Source organism: Palaemon carinicauda, chromosome 44, assembly GCF_036898095.1.
Source record: "Palaemon carinicauda isolate YSFRI2023 chromosome 44, ASM3689809v2, whole genome shotgun sequence".
Taxonomy (NCBI): Eukaryota; Metazoa; Arthropoda; class Malacostraca; order Decapoda; family Palaemonidae; genus Palaemon; species Palaemon carinicauda.
In genome coordinates this window covers 27,900,076-27,927,000 of record NC_090768.1, presented here as the reverse complement: position 1 = coordinate 27,927,000, position 26,925 = coordinate 27,900,076, and the positions used below count along the sequence as shown (strand labels likewise).

Sequence of the window (26,925 nt, the reverse complement as noted above, 5' to 3'; positions counted from 1 at the left end):
GGAAGGGATACGCCAGCGATCGCTATACAAGAGGGGGGTGTACTCATAAGCGCCACCTGTGGCCAGGTACTGCAGTACTTCTTGTTGACACCACCTCAATTTTTCCTCGGTCCACTGGTTCTATGGGGAGGAAGGGTGGGTCAATTAAATCATGATTATCGGGTAAGTATATTCAAAAATTTATTTTACTAATGAAAATAACATTTTTCAATATTAAACTTACCCGATAATCATGTAGCTGATTCACACCCAGGGAGGTGGGTGAAAACCAGTGTACATGTATATCAAGAAGCTAAGTATCCCGTATTTCATATTATCAGTTATTCAAAATAACAATGAAATTACAAGTACCTGGTAAGGAAGTCGACTTGAGCCATTACTCTACCTTAAATAAGTTCATCTTCCTTACTGAGCGCAGCGTTCCTCTTAGGAGGCTGAACAACTCTAAGGTGCTGAAGTATCAAGGGCTGCAACCCATACTAAAGGACCTCATCACAACCTTTAACCTCGGCGCTTCTCAAGAAAGAATTGACCACCCGCCAAATCAACAAGGATGTGGAAGGCTTCTTAGCCGACCGTACAACCCATAAAAAGTATTCAAGAGAAAGGTTAAAAGGTTATGGGATTATGGGAATGTAGTGGCTGAGCCCTCGCCTACTACTGCATTCGTTGCTACGAATGGTCCCAGGGTGTAGCAGTACTCGTAAAGAGACTGGACATCTTTGAGATAGAATGATGCGAACACTGACTTGCTTCTCCAATAGGTTGCATCCATAACACTCTGCAGAGAACGGTTCTGTTTGAAGGCCACTGAAGTAGCCACAGCTCCCACTTCATGTGTCCTTACCTTCAGCAAAGCAAGGTCTTCTTCCTTCAGATGAGAATGTGCTTCCCTAATCAGAAGCCTGAATAGAAAGAAACTGAGTTCTTAGAACTTGGAAAAGAAGGTTTCTTGATAGCACACCATAAGGCTTCTGATTGTCCTCGTAAAGGTTAAGACCTTTTTAGATAGTACCTAAGAGCTCTAACTGGGCAAAGTACTCTCTCCAGTTCATTCCCCACCAAGTTGGACAGGCTTGGGATCTCGAACGACTTAGGCCAAGGACGTGAAGGAAGCTCGTTTAGCAAAAACCGAGCTGCAAGGAACATGTAGCCGTTTCAGATGTGAAAACAATGATCCTGCTGAAGGCGTGGATCTCACTTACTCTTTTAGCTGTTGTCAAGCACACGAGGAAAAGAGTTTTTAATGTGAGGTCCTAAAAAAGAGGCTGATTGGAGAGGTTCAAATCTTGATGACATAAGGAACCTTAGGACCACGTCTAGATTCCAGCCTGGAGTGGACAACCGACGTTCCTTTGAGGTCTCAAAAGACCTAGGGAGGTCCTGTAGATCTTTGTTGGTGGAAAGATCCAAGCCTCTGTGGCGGAAAACCGCTGCCAACATACTTCTGTAACCCTTGATCGTAGGAGCTGAAAGGGATCTTACTTTCCTTAGATTTAACAGGAAGTCAGCAATCTGGGTTACAGTGGTACTGGTTGAGGAAACTGCATTGGTCTTGTACCAGCTACGGAAGACTTCCCCTTGAGACTGATAGATTCTGAGAGTGGATGTTCTCCTTGCTCTGGCAATCGCTCTGGCTGCCTCCTTCGAAAAGCCCCTAGCTCTTGAGAGTCTTTCGAAAGTCTGAAGGCAGTCAGACGAAGAGCGTGGAGGTTTGGGTGTACCTTCTTTACGTGAGGTTGACGTAGAAGGTTCACTCCTAGAGGAAGAGTCCTGGGAATGTCAACCAGCCATTGCAGTACCTCTATGAACCATTCTCTCGCGGGCCAGAGCGGAGCCAACCCACGTCAGCCGTGTCCCTTTGCGAGAGGAGAACTTCTGAAGTACCCTGTTGACAATCTTGAACGGCGGGAATGCATACAGGTCGAGATGGGACCAATCCAGCAGAAAAGCATCCACGTGAACTGCTGCTGGGTCTGGAATCGGAGAACAATACAACAGGAGTCTCTAGGTTATCGAGGTAGCGAACAGATCTATGGTTGGCTGACCCCACAGGGCCCAAAGTCTGCTGCAAACACTCTTGTGAAGGGTCCACTCTGTGGGGATGACCTGACCCTTCCGGCTGAGGCGATCTGCCATGACATTCATACCGCCCTGAATGAACCTCGTTACCAGCGTGAGCTTTCGATCTTTTGACCAGATGAGGAGGTCCCTTGCGATCTAGAACAACTTCCACGAAAGAGTCCCTCCCTGCTTGAAGATGTAAGCCAGGGCTGTGGTGTTGTCAGAGTCCACCTCCACCACCTTGTTAAGCTGGAGGGACTTGAAGGTTATCAAGGCCAGAAGAACCGCCAACAACTCCTTGCAATTGATGTGAAGTGTCCTTTGCTCCTGATTCCATGTTCCCGAGCATTCCTGTCCGTCCAAAGTCGCACCCCAGCCCGTGTCTGAAGCGTCCGAGAGGAGACGGCGGTCGGGTTTCTGAACAGCCAAATGTAGACTTCCTTGAGAAGAAAGCTGTTCTTACACCACGCGAGAGAAGACCTCCTCTCTTCGGAAACAGGAACTGAGACCGTCTCTAGCGTCATGTCCTTTATCCAGTGAGCAGCTAGATGATACTGAAGGGGGGGGGAGGTGGAGTCTCCCTAACACGATGAACAGGGCCAGCGATGAAAGTGTCCCTGTTAGACTCATCCACTACCTGACTGAGCATCGGTTCCTTCTCAGCATGCTCTGGATGCATTCTAGGGCTTGGAAGATCCTTGGGGCCGACGGAAAAGCCCGAAAAGCTCGACTCTGAAGATCCATACCCAGGTAGACAATGGTCTGGGATGGGACGAGCTGAGACTCCTCAAAATTGACCAGGAGGCCCAGTTCCTTGGTCAGATCCATAGTCCATCTGAGAATCTCCAGACAGCGACGACTTGTGGGAGCTCTTAAAAGCCAGTCGTCTGACGGAGCCGGACACAAGATCATGGTACTGCTGCACAGTCTGTGAACTGTCAACCATGGGGAAGCGAGGAAGTACAGTGACAACCCGAAGCTGTCTAGACTGTCTGGGTCGTACAGACAACTCCTTATCGGGTTGCTGAGGTTGCCGCACTGCATCACAACAAGTCACTTCTGCTGGTTGTTGAACGTCTTTCCAGTGACACACTGACTCCGTAAACAAAAAATCCTCTAACAAGGACTAAGCTTGGACTGCATGTCTTGCAACACAGCTCAAGGTCTATGGGAGCAGGTGTGGTAACAGACGGGGTTAGCGACTGAAGTGGAACCATTACCTTCCCTGGAAGCATGTTATGCTTAAATAAAAGTCCATAGGAGGCTACGCAGCTAAAGGCTCCTCTCCAAATGACAGAGTCCTCAAGGGAATATCAGAAGGAGGGAGAAAAGCACTTTCTCATCTACAGGGACCATATCCGAGAAAAGCTAAGTTCTCTCAGTGAGGGTTTCACTGGTGCAAAAGCAGCAGACTAGAAGGCAACGTTATGAAACTGCTTGATAGTCTAGTGAGTTGGCAACAACCAAAGATGTGTGACTGAGAAGCATGCGGTAAGGTATGCAGAGCATGCTGTATGCAGAGCATGCTGTATGCAGAGCATGCTGTATGTAGAGCATGCTGTAAGAGAAGCAGAGCATGTTGCATGGCGTGTAACATTTCTCAGAAATTCCATGACCAGTGCTAGATTGAGTAATATCGCATTACTGTCCATTGAAAGTGCACGTGCCGAGGGAATTGATTTAGACTGTTTTGTTGATGAATTTGATAGCCGGCATGATAATCGTAGAATTAAGCTGCACTAAATATACGATCTATAATCTACTTCACCTCAGGACAGGGAAACTCGCCCTGTTGGCAACACTGCATTACTTCATGCATGCTTGCATGGGGTTTTAATATCAACATAATATTTACATTACATTCATAACTCATGATTCATTTTTGTTTTGAAGATATTTTGCCATATTTGCGATTTGTTAAAAATATATTGCAAGGAATACATATATATTTTTTTATTTAAGTAATACGAATAACCTCCATTATCATAATGTTTGTGTAGGCATACATGTATATGATTACAAATGCAAGTTATGAAAGTAATGAGGTGTTATTATTGTCATTTGTTATTTCAAAGTTGAATGGGAAGAGGCTCAAGTTGAGGAGAAAGTGGCAGATGCATGCGTTGAGGTGGCTGACTCATAGCATGAGGTTCCTGCCTCAAGAGTTGCGCTTGCCTCAAGGGTTGAGGTGGCTGCGCAGAGAGAGGCTCTTGACTCACGAGTTGAGGTTCTTGAGGTGTGAGCTGCGAGAGTTGAGGTAGCGGCTGCGCAGAACGCAGTTCCTGTCTCACGAGTTGAGGTTCCTGAGGAGCTAGCCTCAAGAGTAGAGGCTCTCGCCTTGAGGAAAGTTGAGGTAGCAGCTGCGAGAGCTGAGGTGGCTGCCTCAAGGATGGTAGAGGTTGTCGTACCTCAAAAGGTTGTAGCCTCAAAGATGGTCTAACTGCAAGAAAATCTTGCCTCAAGGCATAAGACTCCTGCTCCCATTGTTGAGGTTGCCTTAAGGAAGGTTGAGGTTGCTGCACAACGCTGGTAACTGGCAACTCCGAACGCGGTAAGGTAGCTTGAGGAACCTCAACTTCGTACGCCTGGCAGACTGGACTGCGGTGAGGCGGAGCTCTCGCAGGAGGAGGTGTAACCTTCTCAGCCTGAAACTCACGCATTAAGACCGCAAGCTGCGACTGCATGGACTGCAGCAAAGTCATCTTGGGATCAACAGACGATAAGGTCTGTTGAGGCAAAGCCTTAACAGAAGATGAGGTCTGTTAAGGCATCGCCTTACCTCTCTTAGGAGGTGTGCAGTCACCTGATGACTGCGGAGAGTCAGAGCTAACCCAATGACTGCATCCGGGTTGTTGAACTCTAGAGGTCTGGACTTTACGTTTAAGAGGTCTTGAGACCTGAGTCCAGCGTTTTCTCCCCGAAATTTCTTCTGCAGACGAGCAAAATAAGGGCTCAATCGTCTGCGGGTGGGAGTGACGGTCTCTGTAAGACACGCCCGCAACCACCGAGGATACTTCTGTGCGCCGATCAAGGCCTGCCGAACCCTTTTGCCCTTCGACATTGCTTCTCCCCTGGGCTTGGGAGCTTGCAAGAGGTCCCGGACTGGGAGGACGACTGGCACGCACAGAAGTACCCTCACGCACAACACTGACACACTTTGCGCTAATCACTTATCACTTTTGATTTTCTGTTTGCACTTATTTCACTGAACTCGAAACTTTAAGTGGTTTGTACCTGAAACACGCAATTCTATCCTTCCTTAAAAGTTAGTAATTGCGAAAACAGAATTACAATGTAACAGAAAAATCTAATGAAAGATAAATAATTCAGTGGCTGGAAAGAGACTACACTAGATCAAATAAACTACGTTTAAAATCTCTCACCGCATAAAGCTTGAGAACAAGAATAAAACTCTAGAAACGTTTACCTTCTTCCCCTAAAGAGACTAGGGAGAAGAGCAAAAACGATAACAACGTTACTCGCTTGAACGAAACGTTTATCCAGCTCTCTCTCCCTCCGTCTCTATCTCTCTCTCTCTCTCTCTCTTGACTTAGAACCTGAGAGAAGAGCCCAATCATATATATCGTTAAAACATATTATTGTTAAAGGAAAAAAAAAACTGAAATATTTCCCAAATAAAAAGTTCCTTTATTAGAATTAAAACCATTAGGCTAAGAAAGAATGAACAAAACGCTAGAAACGGTTACTCTTACTGCAACGTGACACCGTGAAAATTCTCTCTCTATCGTAACGATAGAGCGCAAGTTGAACGTTCTGAACGTCAACAACTGCAGAGACAAAACAAAACGTTAGTTCAACTTTGAAAACAGTACGAGACTATCAAAGAAATTCTTTCAAAAACATTAAAATAGCATAATATGTTAACAGGAAAACCGAAATGACGGGCTCAATGTTAATTAACTTCGGTACCAAGAAAAGACCGCCTACTATTAGGAAAGGTCGAATATAAACAAATATAAAAATTAATTTTAATAAGTTTATAATAAAAGGAAGTTAATCGAAGAGGCCTATAAAAGGCGGAGAGATATAAAATAAATCTATAACTTTTGTTAAGCAAAAATAAGAAAGAGAGTCTATACTCTCTTAGACACCAACACTTCCGTCTAAGGGAAGGGTCGGCCATTTAAAAGTGAAAGAGAGTTCATACTCTCTTCGTCACCATAATTAATCAAATTAATTCCAAAAGCTAGCTAAGCTAATGATAAAACTTCCTGAATAGCGAAAGCTAAACTCTAGAGCAAATACATCACCAAATCGTGAGCAAAAAACTCCAGAATCAACAGCGTATCCATATAGGTCTAGCCGGAGGCACGACAGAGGAAAAATTGAGGTGGTGTCAACAAGAAGTACTGCAGTACCTGGCCACAGGTGGCGCTTATGAGTACACCCCCCTCTTGTATAGCGATCGCTGGCGTATCCCTTCCGTAGAATTCTGTCGGGCAACGGAGTTGACAGCTACATGATTATCGGGTAAGTTTAATATTGAAAAATCCCTTTTTGAGCGAAACGAAAAATTTATTTTTGGGTGAGATAGCCATGTCGTCCTGATGGAAGGTTCTTATAAGTAGCTTCCTAGGGTATATTTGACTACAGTGATATTCCCAGAGAATTTACCTTTAGGTCTCCAGAATTCTAACTCCTGGCGCGAATATCCTTAAAATTTCTCTCAAGGATATCGCATAATATCAGGGGACGTATATCTTGATACGACACACAGCAATCTTCATCCCTAATAGCGTTTTCGCTTCAAGGGGGAAAGTGGCAAAAATAGAAGGGGAGCCGTTATCAAGGTACCCTTCCTCCATTACTACTTTGAGTATCTAGATGGCGCCATCATCGCCGCCATGTTTTATTCCTTGTAACATTGAGCAAGGTGCTACAGATATAGTAGTTTCAGGAGGGATCCTGCCAAGGCCTTTTCTATGAAAAGGAGGGGGGGGGGGGGGGGTCCATCAGGACGACATGGCTATCTCACCTAAACATAGATTTTTCGCTTCACTCAAAATCCGTTTTTTGGGCTCAGGCCATGTCGTCCTGATGCAAGGTTACCAGAGCATTATTTAGAAAGTACTGTATCTGTGGATTTTCCAAATGTGCCTTAACCTCAGGACAATATTTCCTTGGTCATCCAGACCATAGAGACAGATGGCGTTACCGTTATACGTCATTACATCTAATCATGAACTATGTTAGTGCCTCCTGCCCCTGCAGGGAAGAGTTATACTAGACTTAGGAAAGAGTCTCGAGGTTTGCATATACCAACATGGCATCAAGAGCATACAGGTCCCACTGTATGCGAAGCCAGTCAAAGTTTCTACTCTAATATCAACAAAAGTTTATATGAGACAACATAACTTCCAAAGCATACAGGATTTGCTGTATGCAAACCCAGGCAAAGCTTGTACTCGTGTAGGAACAAAGTATGTGTAGACAGAGAAAGGTTGTACTCATGTTAGAACAAAGTTATCTATTTGTTCACATGTCCATATGCAGATTATTAAGGGTTAAATAATACTCTCGCATATCTTTATTATTTCAAATTTGGGGCGAAATAAGACGCAAATACCAATCAAGTATCTATTTGTAATGAATAACCAACAATTCAACATACATAACATAGCGTTAGTATAATGCTAATGAATGCAGAGAAACATATATAAAGCAGTCAAGACCAGAAATGATTATTTCACCTGAAAAGGAAAAATAATTAGAGCCACAAACTGAAAATTTAATAAATTTTCTATTATGCATTTCTACGAATGACTGTTTCTTCACACTGTGTAAAAACACACGGCACAAGTGTTATCTCAATGTTTCTTCACCTTTAATAACTGGAACAGTCCATAGTGCCACCTTGGTGACACTTATATTTACGTGTTGCACTGTGAAGTGTCAACACCTTCACCCGATTTTAGCAGTCCCAAACAATTCACTGTTCCTCGCAGCGCTAAGCAACAGGTTTTAGCACACTACCTGCTGCCACCACATAACGTTTCAACTCTTGCACTTGCTTCGCCTAGTGTTTAATGAATACTCTGGATGACCTCCATCCAGTGTACGAGCGAAGGCGCTAAAAGTCCATGTATTGGAAAAAGTTTAATGACGAAGCAATTTTCCTGGGATCATGACCTACGGGTGTACTGTCAGGATCCGCTCTGCGAATGAAATAGGTGATCTTTGCCCTTAGTTGCTTCAGGGATAAGTTTGAACCCGAGGTTTCTCCTTTAAAGAGCTGTCCTTCCCTGAAGTCTGAAGTTCTATGAAGATAGACCTTTAGACACTCTACTGGAAACAGCAAGACATCTTCCTTCAGAGGGGCAGATTCTCCAGGGACCCCACATTTTGGTAGGTAGCTTGTTCTTGGCGAGAAACGTTGGGTCAGGAAAGAGATTCAGTTCTCCCGCTTCTGTGAACTGAATATGGCCCTCATCTCTAAAAAGGGCCACTATTTCACTAACTCTGGCCCCCGAGGCTAGAGCAAACAAGAATATAACTTTCTGGGTTAAGTCTTTCAAAGAGCAATCATCATTGTTCACTGTTGAAGCAAAGTGTAGGACCTTATCCAAGGACCATGAAATGGGCTTCGGAGGTACTGCAGGTCTAAGTCTAGCACAAGCCTTAGGAATCTTGTTAAAGATTTCATTGGATAAGTCTACTTGGAAGGCATAAAGCAGAGGTCTAGTCAAGGCCGACTTACACGTTGTTATCGTGTTGGCTGCTAAACCTTGTCCATGAAGGTGAATAAAGAAGGATAAACAGAAATCTGTTGAGATCTCTTTTGGACTTCTTGCCTTGACGAAAGCAACCCACTTCTTCCAAGACGACTCATATTGTCTTCTGGTTGATTTAGACTTATATTCTTCTAAGAAGTCTATACTGTCTCTCGAGATCCCAAACCTTTTCTTAACTGCTAAGGAGAGAAAATCATGAGATGAAGGTTTTGGGTTTTCTGTGATGAAGCAAAGAGACAGTAGACTTCTGTACTTTTTGAGTCAGTACTGGATCCGGCAGAGGGACCAGCCTCAGCTTCAGTTCCAAAACTAGAGGGAACCAATTGCTCTTTGGCCACCTGGGAGCCACTAGAGCTGCTGTTCCCTGAAAGGATCTCAGCTTGTTGAGGACCTTCAACAGGAGGTTGGTTGGAGGGAACAGGTAAATCCAGTTCCATCTGTTCCAATCAAGGGACATGTCGTCCAATGCCTCCGCTAGAGGGTCCTCGTATGGGGCCACATAACGAGGTAGTTTCTTGTTGTCGCTCGTCACAAAGAGGTTGATCTGCAGTCCTGGGACTTGACGTAAGATGAAGGAGAATGATCCTGCGTCTAGGGACCATTCTGACTATTGGAGAGAGCCTGGATAGAGCGTCCGCTGTCACATTGTGGAACCCTTGAAGGTGAACTGCTGATAAGTGCCATCTCTTCTTTTCCGCTAAGCGGAAGATGGCCAAAATCACTTGGTTGATTTGGGGTGATCTCGAACCTTGACGATTCAAACATCTCACTATCACCTCGCTGTCCAAAGTCAGTCTTATGTGGACTGAATGGCAAGGAGACAGTTTCTTCAGTGTGAGAAAGACTGCCATGGCTTCCAAAACGTTGATGTGGAAGGTCTTGAATAGAGAGGACCAAGTCCCTTGGACTTTCTGTTGGTGAGAGTGACCTCCCCATCCTTCGTCTGATGCGTCCGTATGGACGATGACTGAAGGTAGAGGTGGTTGCAAGGGTACGGACCTCTTCAGGTTCTTGGCCTTCGACCATGGCTAGGGAAGTGATCATAGTCGAGTCGGTATCGGACTCCTTAGATCTCTTCGAGAGTTTGATGCGTATCTTATCCAGACTCTTGATGCATCTTTTAGCTGTGCTCTTAGCACTGGGTCTGCCACTGATGCAAACTGGAGCCCAGTACTCTCTCCTGTTGGCGTCTTGATATCCTGTCGGATTTCAGTAGTCTCTTGATAGATCCCGCTATCTCTCTCCTCTTCCCTAGCGGAATGGAGAGACGGTGTGAATTTAAGTTTCAATGTATTCCCCGCCATTGAGACTCCTGAGCTGGAGATAATCGAGACTTTTTGGCGTTGATCTTGAATCACAGATGTTCCAGGAACTGGATCACTTTTTTGGATGCTTGCATGCATTCCGTCTCGGATGCTGCCCACACCAGCCAATCGTCCAGGTAGGCCACCATCTGGACACCTTCTAGGCGTAGTTGTTGAACGACTGCATCTGCAAGCTTTGTAAAGATCCTTGGGGCTATATTTAGCCCGAAGGGCATGGCTCTGAAGAGGTATTTCTCCTTCTGTAGCCTGAATCCTAGGTAGGAGGAGAGTGGACGATTGATTGGAATATGCCAATAGGCATCTGCCATGTCTATCCAGACTGTGTACGCCCGTATTGGCAGCAGGGTCCTTATGTGTTGAAGGTTTAACATCCTGAACTTGTTGTTTTCTATGAACTTGTTGAGTGGCGACAAGTCCAGAATGACTCTGAGTTTGTCTGAGTGCTTCTTGGGAACACAAAACAGCCTCCCTTGGAATTTGATGGACTTTGCCCTCCTTATCACCCGTTTGCTCAAGAGTTCTTGGGTATATTCTTCCAGGACGGGGGTAGAGTGTTGGAAGAATTGAGGAAATGATGGTGGAGCTGTCCTCCAGCTCCAACCTAGTCCATTCTTGATTAGGCTATGGGCCCAGGGATCGAAGGTCCAGCGATCCCGAAATCTTTGGAGTCTTCCTCCTACCGGAAGCATCTCATTACTTCGGTTGTCCGGAGGACTTGCCTCCTTGACCGCGCCCTCCCCTACCCCCTCTTCCTCTCGAGGGGTGTCTAGAGGAGCCTCTATTTGACCCTCTACCTTTAGGGCGAAAGGTAGTGGTCTGCCTCTCATAGGCAGGAGTAAAGGCTGGTGACTGGGCCACCATCTGCTGAGGCACCATCTGGTAGGTGGTTTGGGGTTGTGCCACCATCTGGGGCACCGCGGTCATTGGAACTGCGGGAAGTTGTTGCTGTTGTTTCCTGACAGGGCGAGAGGGCAATCTAGGTCTCTTCGTCTGTCTTTTTGGTTGGGGACCCTCATCCGGGGAAGACTTCCTCTTCGCCGACATGCCCCACTTTCGGAGAAGATTCCTGTTCTCTGTGGCAGCCTTGTCAACCACTTCTTTGACCACTTCACTCGGGAAGAGGTCTTTTCCCCAGATATTGGAAGCTATCAGCTTCCTGGGTTCGGGTTTCACCGCAGCCGAAGCAAACACGAACTCCCTACATGCTTGTCTGGGCCTAACAAAGCCATATAGGTCCTTGACCAGCGTTGCCAAATGTGATTTGGCCACGACCATGAACATGTCTGGGGATCTATTATCGCTTGCCATTGCCTCCAAGGTAATCTGGAGGGACAGGGATGCGGCAAGCCTTTCCTTTGTCTCTTGCTCCCTACGCAAGAGAAAGTCAGACAACTTAGGGAAGTTTTCGCTGAACTGGCATCCAGCAATATCCACCTCCAACTTCCCAACTGAGAAGGTAAGATGTATTTCCTTCCAGTCTTTGTCATCCATAGGCAGAGCTAGGGATAAGGGTTTACACTCCTCAAGTGTAGGGCAAGGTTTCCCAGCTTCTACTGCCTTCATGACTGCCTTAAACCCTTTTTCTGCAAAGGGAAAGGCTAGTTTAGCTGGAGCAAGAAAAGAAGGGTGTTTCTTGCTCACGGCTGGCACCTTCGAATTAGTGAAGCCCCTGTCTTTCAGACTGCTTGCCATCAAAGCTTGAGCTTTCCCATGGTCAAGAACTATGACCTCTTTCGGCTCTGTCTCCTCCTTAGACACAGGTTCCGCCTTCAGACGGACGAAGCAGTCTGGGTAAGACTCAAGGCTGGGCCAAAAGTAGACATCCTCGATGAGGACAGCTCCCAGCTTCTCTGAAATAAAGATCTTCCCGTTTGTAATTGGCATGTACTCTGCATGCCTCCAAGGGTTTACTTCAGAACAAGAAGGAAGATCCTTCACATTGAGTCTCTTCTGAGACCCACGGGACGATGCAAGATGGTCCATCCTTCTCCTCAGATCAGCGTCCCTTTCTTCGTTTTGCTTACGAAGAGTCTCCATCATCCTCATGAGACTAGCCAAGGCTTTTCCCATTTCGTCAGATGGAGGAGCAGAAGACGTAGAGGGCACTGGTTCTGGGGCCGGAACTGACGAAACGGACTCGGATTTGACGTCATCCTCTTCAGTCTCAGGAGCCAAGGTAGACTCCTCTTCCAGACCTTCCGCAAGAAGGTCTTTCTCGGTGTCCTCCGACACCTCTGACATCCTCTCATCTAGGTGGATGTCCTTCATTGCGTCATAGACATCTGTATCTACGGAAATCTGGACGCAAGGGATCTCAGGTTGAGGCTGTGGTATAATGGCATCCGCAGTTACCTTAGGGAACAGATAGGCTCGCATCCGTTCATTCGGAAGGTAAGGCCCCGTGGCATTCTTCTGGAAGCCATGAACCTATCTGCGCAGCTTACTCCGTGCTGCATCCCTTGACTCTGCTGTCTTGGGGTCATCAAAAGCCTCAGTAACCAAGGCTTTGCATATATTGCAGTCCTGGGGGTCCCAGTACTTAAGAGATCCCTTGATGATGGAACGGAGAGAGTGCGCCCTGCACTCTACATGGCCGCAGAAGTCCTTGCTCCTGATGTTGCAGAAGACTCGCAGGCACTTAGGGTGGTCCTCCTGTAAAGAGAGAAAACTAAATGAGTATGCGGTAGTTCATCTCACCTGATAAACTATATAAATATTATTATTAATATTTTTGCATATTTCTTTCGTATAGCTTAGGATAGACAAGCTAGAAAAAAATTAGGAAAGACATACTTGTGTTTCTTGTCCAGCCAATTGCCGTGACCTCCCCCAAAATTAAAACCTAGAGTTTTCCTATTCAGGAAACCCAATGGAAGAGTTCTAACCTGTAAGGATAGATAAGTGTAACTTAACACTGACTTTCCAAAGGTTTTAATAATGAGGGTAATTTGTAACTGATCATCTATCAGTATGTGGAGAGAAGTCTTTTCTTCCCCTATATAATATGGTCTCAACAATAGACTGTGCATGGATACACATGGTATGTTGGAAAATTAACTACTGTATAATTTATACTATAGTTTTCTGTCTGCAGTATGATCTATACTGCAAATATACTGGCTGCTGTATAGTCATATACTGTAGTTCTAGCCGGCATAATACCGGCAAGGCTAGCACCTGGCGGCACAATCCAGCCGGCGTCTTGCCGGCTGAGGTGGTGGCTGGCAGCATCAACCCGGCCAGCACCCGCTGACCAAGTTAACCCTGCCGGCTGCCAGCGCACTAGTACAGCCAGCGCCTTGCCGGCTGGGGTAGTGGCCGGCAGCATCAGCCCAGCCGGCACCTGCCGGCCAAGCCAGTTCTGCCGGCGTCTCGCCGGTTGCCGGCGTCTTAGCCGGCTGGGGTAGTGGCCGGCCAGGTTAGTGGCCGGCCAGGTTAGTACCCGGCGGCACTAGCCGATAGAGAGAGAGTGAAAGAAAGGAGTGAAGGGTGTAATTGTTCAGCCTTACTGCCTTCCTCCAGAATGATGGTTCAAATGGAAGGGGAGAATGCATCATTCAGGCTTCCACCCAAACACAAACCATTGCCGGTCTCTGCCGGCCACTGGAATGTGAATGGCAGTCCAAGAGAGGACTGAAGAACACTCTACAGTAAAGGGGTCTAGCCGGCAGCCGGTACAGCCTTCCCGGAGCCTTGCGTCCATAAGGGAAAGCTGAGTGACTAAGCTACTACAAGTAGGAGCCCTGGCCGGCCCCACAACCTGCCAGCAAGCGGTGAGATTGTAGGACGACGGCCAAAGGCTTGCGATGACTAGGCCATCACTAAAGGACAGAGGGGAGAGGGAAAAGGGTCCTGTATGAGGTGTGGAGGGGGCCGGCAGGGTTGCCGGTCCATCTACACCTTTAAGAAACTGTTTCAGTATCGGCGCCATCCTAGGCGGCAGGAGAATATCTATTCTCCAGCCTAGGGTCTGCCAAAACAGTTAAGGGGCCGGCAGCAAGCTTGCCGCTTCCTCTCAACAAGAGAGAAACAGAGTTCCAGTGCCGGCACCATCCTAGGCGGCAGAAGAATATCTATTCTTCAGCCTAGGGTCTGCGAGCACAGGACTAGTCTGCTAGACCGCAGGGAGAAAGTGGCGGCATCACACAACCATTTCAGGTGCGGCCTAGGGAGGTCTAGCCTCCTATGCCGGCAGCATAGTCTGACAGGGGAATGACTATTCACCCTGCCGGCCGGCTGCCGGCACAAGACTATATACTCTGAGGTTCTGACCGAAACCCAAAACCTGCTATCTGCGGCTAAGGGAAGGGACATAAAACCCTATCCTAGTCCTGCCTGAATGACAACTCGAGGCACGACCAACTAGGGTTGTAGCCTAAGGCTACACTCAGAGGGAAGGAGGGATTACCCTTAAATCTCCACTGGAGACGAGTATCGGTTTATATAATAATTCTAGGAGATATCTATCTCCACCTGAATTGATAAAACGATACACGAGGGTCACCGAGGAATATGTATGAAAGTATACTAAAGCCACTAGGCCAGTAGCCTAGTGGCGGGTGAGAATCGACTACCTTAATCACCGAAACTCTCGTATACGATCTCAGAAGAGGAAAATTTATATGCAATCAATGTATCTTACACGTATAAATTGCCTAAATAGCTTCATTTAATTGTAATAACACTAGGAATGTCTATTATATCATGCATGAAAGTAAACTAAAATGCCTAGGCTAGGAAGCCTAGCGCAAGCAAGGTTCAGTTACCTAAATCGCCGAAACTATTACGAATACAATCGGCATAATATAATTAACTCCAAGCAATGATGACTGAATAGCTATTAGATATTCATGCCATTTATACCGGGAAAGTCGTACAGGCTAACTAAATAACTCATGCGTAACTAACGACAGCGCCCATGACGCCTCCAGTTCAGGCAACAGCTCTCACTTAATTTAAACTAATTTCACTGTGAGGTAAGAGCTAAAATTTATATAATGTAAAGATCAAATACTCAACTTTCCAGAGGCAGAAGAGGCTGGAGATTGCATGATAAATCCAAAGAGATAAGCGTAAACACGAGAGCGAAAGGGAAAATCACCGAGCTTGTAGCGCTACACTTATAGGAATAAAACATGGCGGCGACGATGGTGCCATCTAGATACTCAAGGTAGTAATGGAGGAAGGGTACCTTGATACCGGCTCCCCTTCTATTGTTGCCACTTTCCCCCTCGAAGCAAAAATGCTATTCGGGGTGAAGATTGCGATGTGTCGTATCAAGATATACGTCCCCTGATATTATGCGATATCCTTAAGAGAAATTTTAAGGATATTCGTGCCAGGAGTTAGAATTCTGGAGACCTAAAGGTAAATTCTCTGGGTATATCACTGTAGTCAAATATACACTAGGAAGCTACTTATAGGAACCTTCCATCAGGACGACATGGCCTGAGCCCAAATATATATATATATATATATATATATATATATATATATATATATATATATATATATATATATATATACAGTATATTATATATATATATATATATATATATATATATATATATATATATATATATATATATATATATATATATATATATATATATATATATATATATATATATATATACTGTATATATATATTCAAATAAGCCATATATTTTAATATCTCAATGCCTGGATTCTCTTACCGATCTCGAGATCATAGTCCCAAGGTGAAACAATTCAAAGACAATAGCTTCTGACCAGCTGCTTCCTATCAACAAGCCTCGTGCAAGTTGAAGGTCTGCATCGAGCGCTGCATACGAAAACGTAGCCAGAACTAGTTCCTCAAGGACGGCGTGCTGATCAGGAGCGTCCTCAGATGTAGGAGGACAGGAAAGTGACGGCGCAGGTACAGCAAATTCCCCAGGAACGAACAGCACTGCTCTTCTACATCGGCTATCTTGGTCGAACGAAGAACTGCATCGCGAATTGAGGAAAAATAAAACAAATGATGTAACAAAAACTCCCTTGGGAGGAACACCTAGTCTGTGGAGGGGAAAGGTGTCCACCAAGAGAACAGACACAAATTAAGGACTGTGCACTCCCTTCCCAAGCCAACATCATCGCGAGAAGGAGAGTGGCAGCGTAAAAACTGTAACAAAACAAGAATTACAATTAATTAATTTATCTAAGAAAACTAACTACCCGATATAACCACTCGATCCTCCACCTGGAAGGAGGTTCCCCGCAGACACGAAGCTGAAAAGTTAAATCATAAACAGTTGTAATTTCACTTAATTAATGAAGAAAACCATTCGGGAGCGCAACCTAACCTACGAACGGGAAAGATGCTCCCCTGCAGAGTATAATGCCAGCTGCCCATGAAAAGTGAGCGACAATGACCTTGAGAAAAGAGCAAGACCAAAGTCAAGCTCTGAGAGGGCCGCACTCCCTTTCCTAAGCAGTTTTCACGTAGAGGGGGAAGGCGACGACAACAGCTGAACGGAGGAGTATCCAAACAATATCAATTACCCTGCAGTGGCGACCGAGTCACACGTAAGGCTATCCGCCAACGGGATGACCGATGTCCAAGGGGGAAAGGTCGGGAGGGAAGGTTATCCGTCCTTGAGTACCTGTCGTACAACACTATCACACAAACAGCAAGTCACTATAAAGAAAGCTTACAACATATATATAAACACATTAAGATTGTTTTCATATATACAGTAGAAGAAAAAACATAATTCAAAAAGACAAAGATTAATGGCAGTCCAAAATAGGAGAGGAGGAAAAGCGGCAACAACCGTTTCCACTTCGAGCCAAAAGTAAAGTGAAGCAGTCACACGTGTGTGAGTGAGAGGGGTAGCTAGCTACTGCCCCTTACCCCTGGCTAACTACAGTAGCGGGATGGATAGTTAACCCTCGCTAAATTTTAATGGCTCGTCCTAACATAGGTTTGTATTCCAGTTACGGAATAAACGTGAATTCCATTTAGTTTCCTTGATACAGCAGTAACTACCATGGTAACATAATACAGTTTGCACTTACCTCAGCACATTTATTCATATCTCTGCATGCTAATATAACTCGAGCACCTCGTTTTGCCATCTCTCTGGCTGTTTCTTTTCCAATACCTGTGTTTGCACCTGTAACAATGACAGTTTTGCCATGCAATTGTTCTGGCCCTCTGTAGTTACTGCCACCCATAGCTTCCCTGTAAAAAATAAATCTCTTAATAAAACTCTATTCGATACTAAAGCAACATTCATATGTCATATGCTTACGGTGCCAGCACAGAAAAGCCCAAGTTTTTTTTCATTGCAGGATTCTAACTAGGCTGTCTAGGAGTTTAGCTTCTAACCTCCTGCCATGAATCATTAGCATTTTTTATATCCATCTCAGTTTACTTCTGAACCCACTAGACTGTGGGGAGGAGAGGTGTATATATGACTACAGTAATGGGTATGTATTGAAATAATTGATTTAAGAGAAAATATGCTTTATTTCCATAATACTTCCCAAATATTCATATACTGAATAATACATTTAATTGGATGGAGGGATAATGGTAATCTGCTTTTCCAACTAGGGTTGTAGCTTAGCAATAAATAATAATAATAATAATAATAATAATAGCTAAAACCCATCTTGATAGCAACATGAAATTGAGTGTTATTAAAATGGAATTTTCGTAATAAAATTAATATTGATAATACTTACCTGGATAATTTAGCTAGCCCTGATTCCCAAAAATCACTCACTTTTTAACCCCACTGGCAGCCCTGCTACTTCCTATTCTGTCCCGTCGTTGGGGAAGAATAGGTGGTACTAGCTAAATTATCCAGTTAAGTTTTATCAATATTAATTTCTTCATGAAAATTTAATGTTAAAAAACATTACCTTATGATAATTTATCTAGCCCAATTATCCACCTTAACGAGGCATGATCTGGAAGAATTTCCTCCTTTTTTGGAAGAGAATATGTCAAATTTGGAAGTACTTCATACTTTTCCTAACTATGCAAACCAGAGTCTTCACCATGGATTGGATATATGTTTTCAGCATAGCTGGAAGCTAGTCATAAACTTTTGCCTGAGGTCTCAATGACCCTCTGCTAGTTAGCAGGTATAACTGAAGGAAGGCCGACCACACCCCTCACACACTCAAACAGTGAGATTTCTCAGGTTTGATTACAGGCAGGACTTCTTATGAGATAGGTGACGGAGGGATAAGTATGAGTAAAGAACCCAAGTTTGTATACTTAGGGAAAATGATATTTTCATAATAAAATAAATTTTTTAACATACTTACCTGGTAGTTATATATATAGCTTAGTCCCTGACGTCACGGCAGAAATTTCAAAACTTGCGGCAATCGCCGATTGGGTAGCCAGGTGTACCACCAGTGCGCCCTCTACCCAGTTACCTGGAACCATTCCAGTCATTCCTCAGATCTTCCATGTCCTTAGGTCTCTAGAGGGGAGGAGGGGGGGAATTAAATTATATATAACTACTGGTTAAGTATGTTCAAAAATTTATTTTATTATGAAAATATCATTTTTAAACATCTGACTTACCCGGTAGTTATATATAAAGCTGATTGACACCTTTGGTGTAGGGTCAGACAGCTAACATTGTTGGAATTTACTTAAGAGTTAATAAACAAGCTTAAGGGTTCGTACCTGATAAGGAAGCTGACTTCAATGAATTCTTTCATTATGTCCGCTTTCCTTACGAGATCCAGCAATCCACCCAGGGGGCTGAAGACCTCTAGGAGCTGTCAAAACGGTGTAAAAACCTCTATGTGACAGGACCTCCTCCAATACCCTTGTTCCGGGCGCTCTCAAGGAACAAACTGACCACCTGACTAAAATCAATGATTGTGGAATATTGTCGTCCAATCTCCACGAACAACCATAAGAATATGACAAATTCGGAGATAATTTGTATTTTTCCTAACCATACAAACCTTAGCTATTTACATTGGGTTTACCTTTTAGCGTAGCTGAAATGGCGAGCCATTAGAATTTAACGAGGATGTATTACCCCCGCGCTAGTTAGCAGGGGGGTAGGGGAGTGGTAGCTAGCTACCCCTCCCCCCCTCACACACCGGTGAACTGCTTCACTTCACTTAGAGGTAGGACTTGTCTTGGGGGACAGGGCTGGCGGGCAAATATATGTAAATAGCTAAGGTTTGTATGATTAGGAAAAATACAAATTATCTCCGAATTTGTCATTTGTTCCGTAACCGAAATACAAACCACGCTATTTACATTGGGTGACTTACCCCTTAGGAAGGGTGGAAAGTCCCAAGCCATACTGGCTTTGGCTTTACCCGGGGACTCAGAATCCGAGTGAGTCGCACTCGAGAAAAAGAGTCCCTGCACCTCACAAGTTCCTTGCTCCGCAAGGAAACGTGTGGCCTACATAAGCTTGTGTGTGAAGGAAGAAGTGTGACCCGTCCTAGGCAGTTGACCTGGAGTTCCAGAAGGAACTCTGGGTTAGGACGTTCCCAATACCACCTCGTCAGGGTATGGGGGATGTGACAGTATTGACTCAATACTCGGAACACAAGGAAGCATGGTTTACCTGCAGAGGTTTGAGGTCAGCTATGCAGAGACCAGGATGCTGCTTCCCAGTAGAGGGGATGATGAAGAAAGAAGTAAGGGCCAGACATACTTCTTTCGTTCATGCAGACTAAAACCAGATAACAATGCCCTCAACCTTCTGCTACCTGTCCAAAAAGGAGCCTGAGGTTAGACCAGCTGTTGTGTAGCCACCACAGAGCGATAGAAACGTATCGATACTCCTGTGGTTCACGTCCTGCAGGAAGCGGGCTGCGAAGGTCATTAGACGCTTCCAGACTCCAGCTTGTAGCACCTGCGTCACAGAGTAGTATTACTCGAAGGCGAGGGACGTTGCGATGTATCCGACATCGTGCTGTAGGGCGACGTGACGGGGGAGGGTCTGGATTCAGGTCGAGATGAATGTCCTTGAGTCCGAGCTGAAGAGGTATACTGGTGACTCTCCCCCGTGTCCTTCTAGTGCTCCCAACCCGGCTGCACGTGAGGACAAACTGCAGCTGTTCCCAAAGATAACCCCTCGATTCCTTTACTGGCAAGAAGGAGAAGGTTTGGGTCATCTGATACAGAATGGTGACTCGAAATCTTGAAGGAATTGGACCGAAGGGCCGGAACCTCAAGATTCTGAGTCTAGCCAACAACTCAGGAGCGAACCTGAATGTTGCCTTCCCCCATTCCTTAGAAAGGGCGGAGCCGTACGAGACCAAGAAGATTGCTTACACACTGGCCGAGGCCAGAGTGAGCAGGAGCCCCAAGACGGAATACGATCAGAGGCCTGATGTAATGGGTCTTGAGAAGATCTCTTAAGGGACTAAAAAGTCCGAACCATGCTCCATGTTTGAGGTCTCACTCCGACTGGGGGCAGGGACGTTCGCAGCTTCGCATGAGCGAGGAAAGGTCCAGCGGGAAGGAAAAAGTTTATTCCTTTCAGCCTGAAGGCCAGGGAAAGGCTGAGCGACAGGCTTCACTGCCGAGAGCGGAAAGGAGTTTCCTCCCGCTGAAAAGCAATAAGTTCGTTATTGCTGGAGAAGAGGCCTCAAGGGAAGAGGTATCTCTCCCACGACACCAACCACAGAAGACTCTTCACTTCGCCTTGTAGACCCCTGCGGATGACTATCGCAGATGACGCGACCTCCGCCCCGCGACTGTAGCGGGTTGTCTCTTCTTGAGGAGGAGGCGTAGTGTCTCCAGGTGTGAAGCCGAACCGATGCCCCGGCTCGTGAAAGATGTTGCAATGTGGTTGTTTGAGTAGCCTGTGCCATGGGAGAAGCTCTCTCGGGAGTTCCGTCAGGGGAAGCAGAGGGTCCAGAAACCGTTCCGCGTATAGTCCCAGTGGAGCTCTCAGGGCCATCGAAAGGTTGACAGACAACCTGGTCTTGTTGAGACCCATTCTCAACAGACAATAAAGGAGGGAAGACGCAGGCGTCGATGTTGTCCCAGCATCACCGGAATGCATCTTGCCAAAGAGTCTTGGGGTCTGAGACTGGGGGGAAGAACAGCGGAAGCTTGAAGTTCCAAGCTGTCGCGATCAGGTCCCCCAGGCCAGGACTTGCTGGTTACTAAAGTCCAAAGACCCCCAGGTACACTCTATCTGCGAGGCTCTGCTCAGATAGTCGGAGAGAACATTCCTCTGCCTGGAATGAGCGAGCCGATAGTGGTATTGAGAGGATCTCAAATCATCTCAGTATCTCTACTGCAAGATGCGAAGGTATGAAAATGCGTCCCTTGCTGGTTGGAATACGCCAGTACCATGAAGTCGTCGCGCACGGAGCGACTCGGCAGGAGCTGTAGGATCTGTAGAGGGGCCAGACTACGGCCCTAAGCCTGCCTGAATGATGGAGAGGTATCCTTCAGGTCCTGACCATAGGCCTGAACCGGAACATGCCCCCCCCCCCCCTTTTCTTTGACGAGTCCGAGAACAGCATAAAAAATGTGGGGAAAGGACGAGAATATCCACTCTCATCAAGAGGTTCCATAGGTCAACACCCATTGCAGGTCTAAACGTTTCGCTGGTCCCATAGGGGCCAGAAAGTCCGGTTAATCGTTGCTTTGAAACCACCGGAACTTGGGCCGCCCCACAGGGAACTTATCCTGAGGCGACCGTTCGGGACTTTAGACGGGTCAATGAGGAAAAGAGACCTAGGAAACGTTCCAAGGTAGGGCTGAAAGCTCTGCTTGACTGAGAACAGGTACTGCGACTCTCCTCAGCCTTGCCACAGTCAACTGAAGGGAAGGCTCGGAGGAGGAGGCAACAGCATCTGGCGTCTCCAGGCGGTCACCCATCCAAGTACCGACCAGACCCGACGTTGCTTAACCTCGCTGGACGGACGAGAAGCGGGGTTTCCAACATGGTAAGGCCGTTGACTCAATATCATGGCTAGATACTCCAGATGTTGAGGCAGAAGTAGAGAAGGCTCCTAGCAAATTACCATGATCCCTCACTCATGGTAAGGATCCGGAAGCTTGTCCCGGCGTTGAAGAAGGTCGAACCCGAGCCTACCGGAGTTGACCAGACCTCCAAAAGGCGAAGGAGGCGGAAGCCTGCTCCTGAGGGGAGGTTGCCAATCCTAGAGTTCGTGAACTCTGCCGCTCCCTCTAGGATTATGCCCCCCTGGGAGAGCCTCCCGTGCTACCTATTCCTGACCGGAGGGGACTGCTATTGGACGCCTTGTCTTAGCTGCCGTAGCCGGTCCGATAACTTAGGCCGACGAGGCTGAAAGAAAGAGGCGCTGGAGGCCTGCAGGGTCTGGAAGAAAGCGCCTTGGAGGAGTGAAAACGGAAGTCGACTTACTCCGCACAACCGCTGTCCATGTCTCTGTCCTTGGGCACAAACAAGCTCTTCCCAAGGATGGAAGAGTGTCTGAGCTTGTCGACATCCACGGATGAGACACCCGAGAGGAAGCCCTCGGTCATTGCATCAAAATGGTCCAACATCGAGCTTGCCCGCAAGTTCGAAACTTGGCTACGAAACGCCAAGGTGCTTGAGCCCGAGAGGAGGAAAGTACCCATGATCTTCCTGGAGCTTCCTTTTACAAAACCTCGGGTCGCAACCGAGGAGGGAAAGGACCTGGTAAGCCCCTTTCACGAGATGGAGAAGAGGAAGGGGTAAACCAGTCACCCCTTGGCCGACGGAGAAATCTCGAACGGAAAGCTCCCTGGCAAAACCCTTCCAGGGAATGACGAGGAAGGGCTAACCCAGGTTCTGGAAAGAAGACTGTTGCTCAGACCTCCCTGAAGATTCTTCCTGCTCTTGCATGTGCCATGCTCTGCGTTTACGGGGTGAGGACCGTGTTCTGGAAATACGCTCCAGAAGACTCGCCAGGCTGGCCATGTTGCGAAACCCTGACTGGAATCGCGGTCGCAATCGCCCTGGCGCTCGCGCGATGGTAGATCAATGGTTTGCGCGTGGCCGAACGTGGAAGCGCCCATGCGCGGGCACGCAGGAGCGCAGAAGGAGGGCGAGCGTGGTAGGAAGGGCGAGAGCTGGTGGTCGGCGAGCGATGACCCGTAGGCGAGCAATGGATACTGCAGGAATCAAGCCGACGTTCGCGCGATGGAACACCGTTGGTTCGCGCGATGGAACACCGTTGGTTCGCGCGATGGAACACCGTCGGTTCACGCGACGGAACACCGTTGGTCCGCGCAACGGAACACCGTCGGTCCTCGCAACGGAACACCGTCAGTCCGCGGACGGAACGCCGTCGGTCCGCGCGATGGAATACCGTTGGTTCGCGCGCGGGCGAACCTTGGAGCGCATGAGCGTAGGCGCGCGGGCACGTGGGCGTGCGGTCGCGCGGGCACGTGGGCGTGTGGACGCGCGGGTGAGCGCAGGCAGTCGGGAGACCGATGGCGCGTAGGCGGGCGATGGCGCGTTGACAGCGATGGCGCGTTGACGAGCGATGGCGCGTTGACGAGCGATGGCGCGTTCTGGCGAGCGATGGCCCGTAGGCGAGTGAGGGCACGTTGGCAAGCGATGGCGCGTTGGCAAGCAATGGCGCGTTGGCAAGCGATGGCGCGTTGGCAAGCGATGGCGCGTTGGCAAGCGCGTTGGCGAGCGGTAGTGCGTTAACAAAACGCTAGCGCGCAGGCGAAGAATCGCGCGGGCGCGTAGGTGATTGCTAACGCGTAAGAGACTAGGGATGGTTAGCGCGCATCGCGCTAACAGAAGGCGCGCAGGTGCATCAGGAAGGTGAGCGCTGAAGCAAGCTGTTAATCAGGCGATCCTGGACGGTCAGAAAAAACTGTTGGCGCCCATTGGTGCGTGGCAGAAAAGGGCGCGCAGATGTGCGCTGGCGATTGAAGAAAGCTGGCGCACAGAAGGACAGAAGTAAAGGTGAGCGCTGGCGAGCAGGAGGAAGATCTACGGCAGGACTCAGCTACCGGAGATCGTGGTCCACAGCAGACGAGCGCTAGATCGCTACTGATGGTGGCCAGGGGAGCTGACACGCGTGGCAGATCGATGGCGATCGTTGACGCATAGGAGATCGCTGAGGAGCAGGCGAACGTTGACGCGTCTGTGGTCGCTGGCGAGGTGGTGATCGCTGGTGAGCAGAAGGCAACGGGTGGAATCCTGTGCGTAGAAGAAGAGTCCTTGTCCAAGACCTGAACCGAAGTTCTAGATCGCGAGGGCGAACGTGGGCGCACAGGCCGAGTAACAGGAACCAACAGGAACAGCACTGACAATCATCAGGAGAGCGCTGACGAACAGGAGAGCGCTGGCGAACAGGAGAGCGCTAGCGATCAGGAGAGCGCTAGCGATCAGGAAAGCGCTGATGAGCAGGAGAGCGCCTGTGCGCTAACACTGAGCAGGAGAGAGCCTGTGCGCTAACACTGAGCAGGAGAGAACACTACAGAAGGGCGCGCAGGGGAACCCTGACACGCAAGGGAAGCACCCCCGTGGGAAGCAACCCTTTGCCCCGAAGGGATCGTTATCCGTCGGGAGACTGATGTCCGTCGGAAGACCGTTGTCCGTCGGAAGACCGTTGCCCGTCGGAAGACGAGGTCAGACTGCTGTCCATGTGCACCAGGGGCGGAAGATCAAGAAGAAGGAGTTGTAGGCTGCATACGGAGATTCAAAAAGGCGCCTCTTAGCACCCTTATAGGGAGATGGGAGGCCCTTACGGCGAAGGCGGCCAACAGCAACAACAGCAGAAGAGTCCTCCGAAGAGGAGTCTCTATGAGTGTACTCTCTCGCGAACGAAAGAGAAACACTTCGTAGAAGAGACGGGTCAGCCAGTGACCTAAAAAGAGCAATCCTCCGAAGAGGGGCTCCTGCAGTTGCCCAGCCCCTTGAGCGTAACTGCAGGTGCGACCGCTCAGCACCAAGAGCATAGTCGCACGAAAAAAAGGCAAGAGAAGAACCCCCCAAAGGGAAAAAACTCAAGCCTGGACCGGAAAACTTCCCTCGGAAGGAAAGTTACCCACCCAAGGAGGCGAGCCTCCTGAGTGTTCTAAAATGAACTGGAGAGCTGTCAATCGTCACGGGAGTACTTCCAAGAAAAGGAGACACGCCCCTGACGAAGATCTATAGGGGAGGCAGCAACAGCCGAATCCCCAGGCCTCAACAAGACAGCTCACTCCGTTGTCACATTACAGAAATAAACTAGATCGGTAACTGTGAAAAATAAAACAAAAATCATTAGTTAACATTCATTCCCCCGGGAAGGCTCCGAAGAGGAATCCCGAGGGAAAGGAACACAAGAAGTACACAACAGGCACGTGCCCCCACAACCACTTCCACTCACGGAAGGAGAGCTGTAACCAACACAGAATTATAACAATTATAATTATGTAACTATGAAATTATGTAATTTAAAAAAAAATGAACACTAAAGAAAGAACGAAAACCCCGAAAGGAATCGTTCTACAAAGCTGAAAAATCAACACATACAATTAGATTCATAAACTAATTGAAACAAAACGTACGGCGTAGCAACCCCCCCACACGGGAAGGAAGCTACTAAGGCGTAGTAAAAGTCACGTAGTAAAAGGGTGAACGACCTCAAGAGAGAGAGAGAGAGAGAAAGACCGAGGTCAAACTTGATCGCGACCCATGAAATTACACTATGGTGGCCTAACTGCCGAGGGCTCCACGGAGATATCGTACACTACACACACAAGCACAAACTCTGAAAAGGAAACTTCACTGATTTCTATACTCAAATATATACATAAACATGAAAAAATGTTTACATATATATTGAGTAAAAGAAAAGTAAGTGATTAAGTAAAGACAAAACAAAGAATGGCTGCCAAGCGAGGACGAAGACAGACACGTGTGTCTATCGTCCGAGCCAAAAGTGAAGTGAAGCAGTTCACCGGTGTGTGAGGGGGGGAGGGGTAGCTAGCTACCACTCCCCTACCCCCCTGCGCTAGTGGGGGTAATACTACACCCTCGTTAAATTCTAATGGCTCGCCATTTCAGCTACGCTAAACGGTAAACCCAATGTAAATAGCGTGGTTTGTATTTCGGTTACGGAACAAACATGAGTTCCAAGAGAAGAAAAGGGTACAGTATTAGGTTATGGGAATGTAGTGGTAGAACCTTCCCCCACTACTGCACTCGTTGCTACGAATGGTCCCAGAGTGTAGCAGTCCTCATAAAGAGTCTGGGCACGTTTCAAATACGTAGTGAGGTGAACACAGATTTACTCCTCCAGAAGGTTGTGTTCATAATGCCTTGTAAAGACCTATTCTGCTTGAAGGCTACAGAAGTTGCCACAACTCTAACTTCATGTGTCTTGACCTTCAAAAGCTTGAGGTCTGCCTCACTACAATGTGAATGAGCCTCCCTTATTAAGTGCCTGAAGAAGAAGAATAGTTCATTCTTCGACATATGTAACGAGGGCTTCTTGACCGAGCACCAAAGAGCTTCTGACTTGCCTTGTAACTCTTTCGTTCTGTCCAGGTAGAACTTCAGGGCTCTTACTGGGCACAGGACCTTCTCCAATTCCTCTCCAACCACATCCGAAAGGTTCGGAATCTCAAAAGCCTTGGGCCAGGGTTGAGAAGGGCGTTCGTTCTTGGCAAGAAAGCTTAGCTGCAAGGAGCAGATAGCTTTGTTATCTCTAAAGCCTATGTTCTTACTAAAGGTATGAATCTCACTGACCCTTTTAGCTGCCGCCAGACTGACCAAGAATAGAGTCTTCATAGTGAGGTCCTTAAATGAAGCAGAGTGCAAGGGCTCAAACCTGTCACTCATTAGGTACTTCAG

General features: G+C 47.2%; 1 protein-coding gene and 1 pseudogene across 1 annotated transcript in view; both read right to left on the bottom strand.

The window, feature by feature from the left end:
- The window catches only part of LOC137634470 (retinol dehydrogenase 13-like), a 118,307-nt gene that overhangs the window by 74,915 nt on the left and 16,467 nt on the right, over window positions 1-26,925 (bottom strand). Inside the window, exon 2 of the mRNA XM_068366886.1 lies at window positions 17,180-17,345. Coding sequence (XP_068222987.1) covers window positions 17,180-17,345 — 166 coding nt within the window. The remainder of the gene's footprint in view (window positions 1-17,179; window positions 17,346-26,925) is intronic.
- On the bottom strand, window positions 21,959-22,077 carry LOC137634590 (5S ribosomal RNA; annotated as a pseudogene).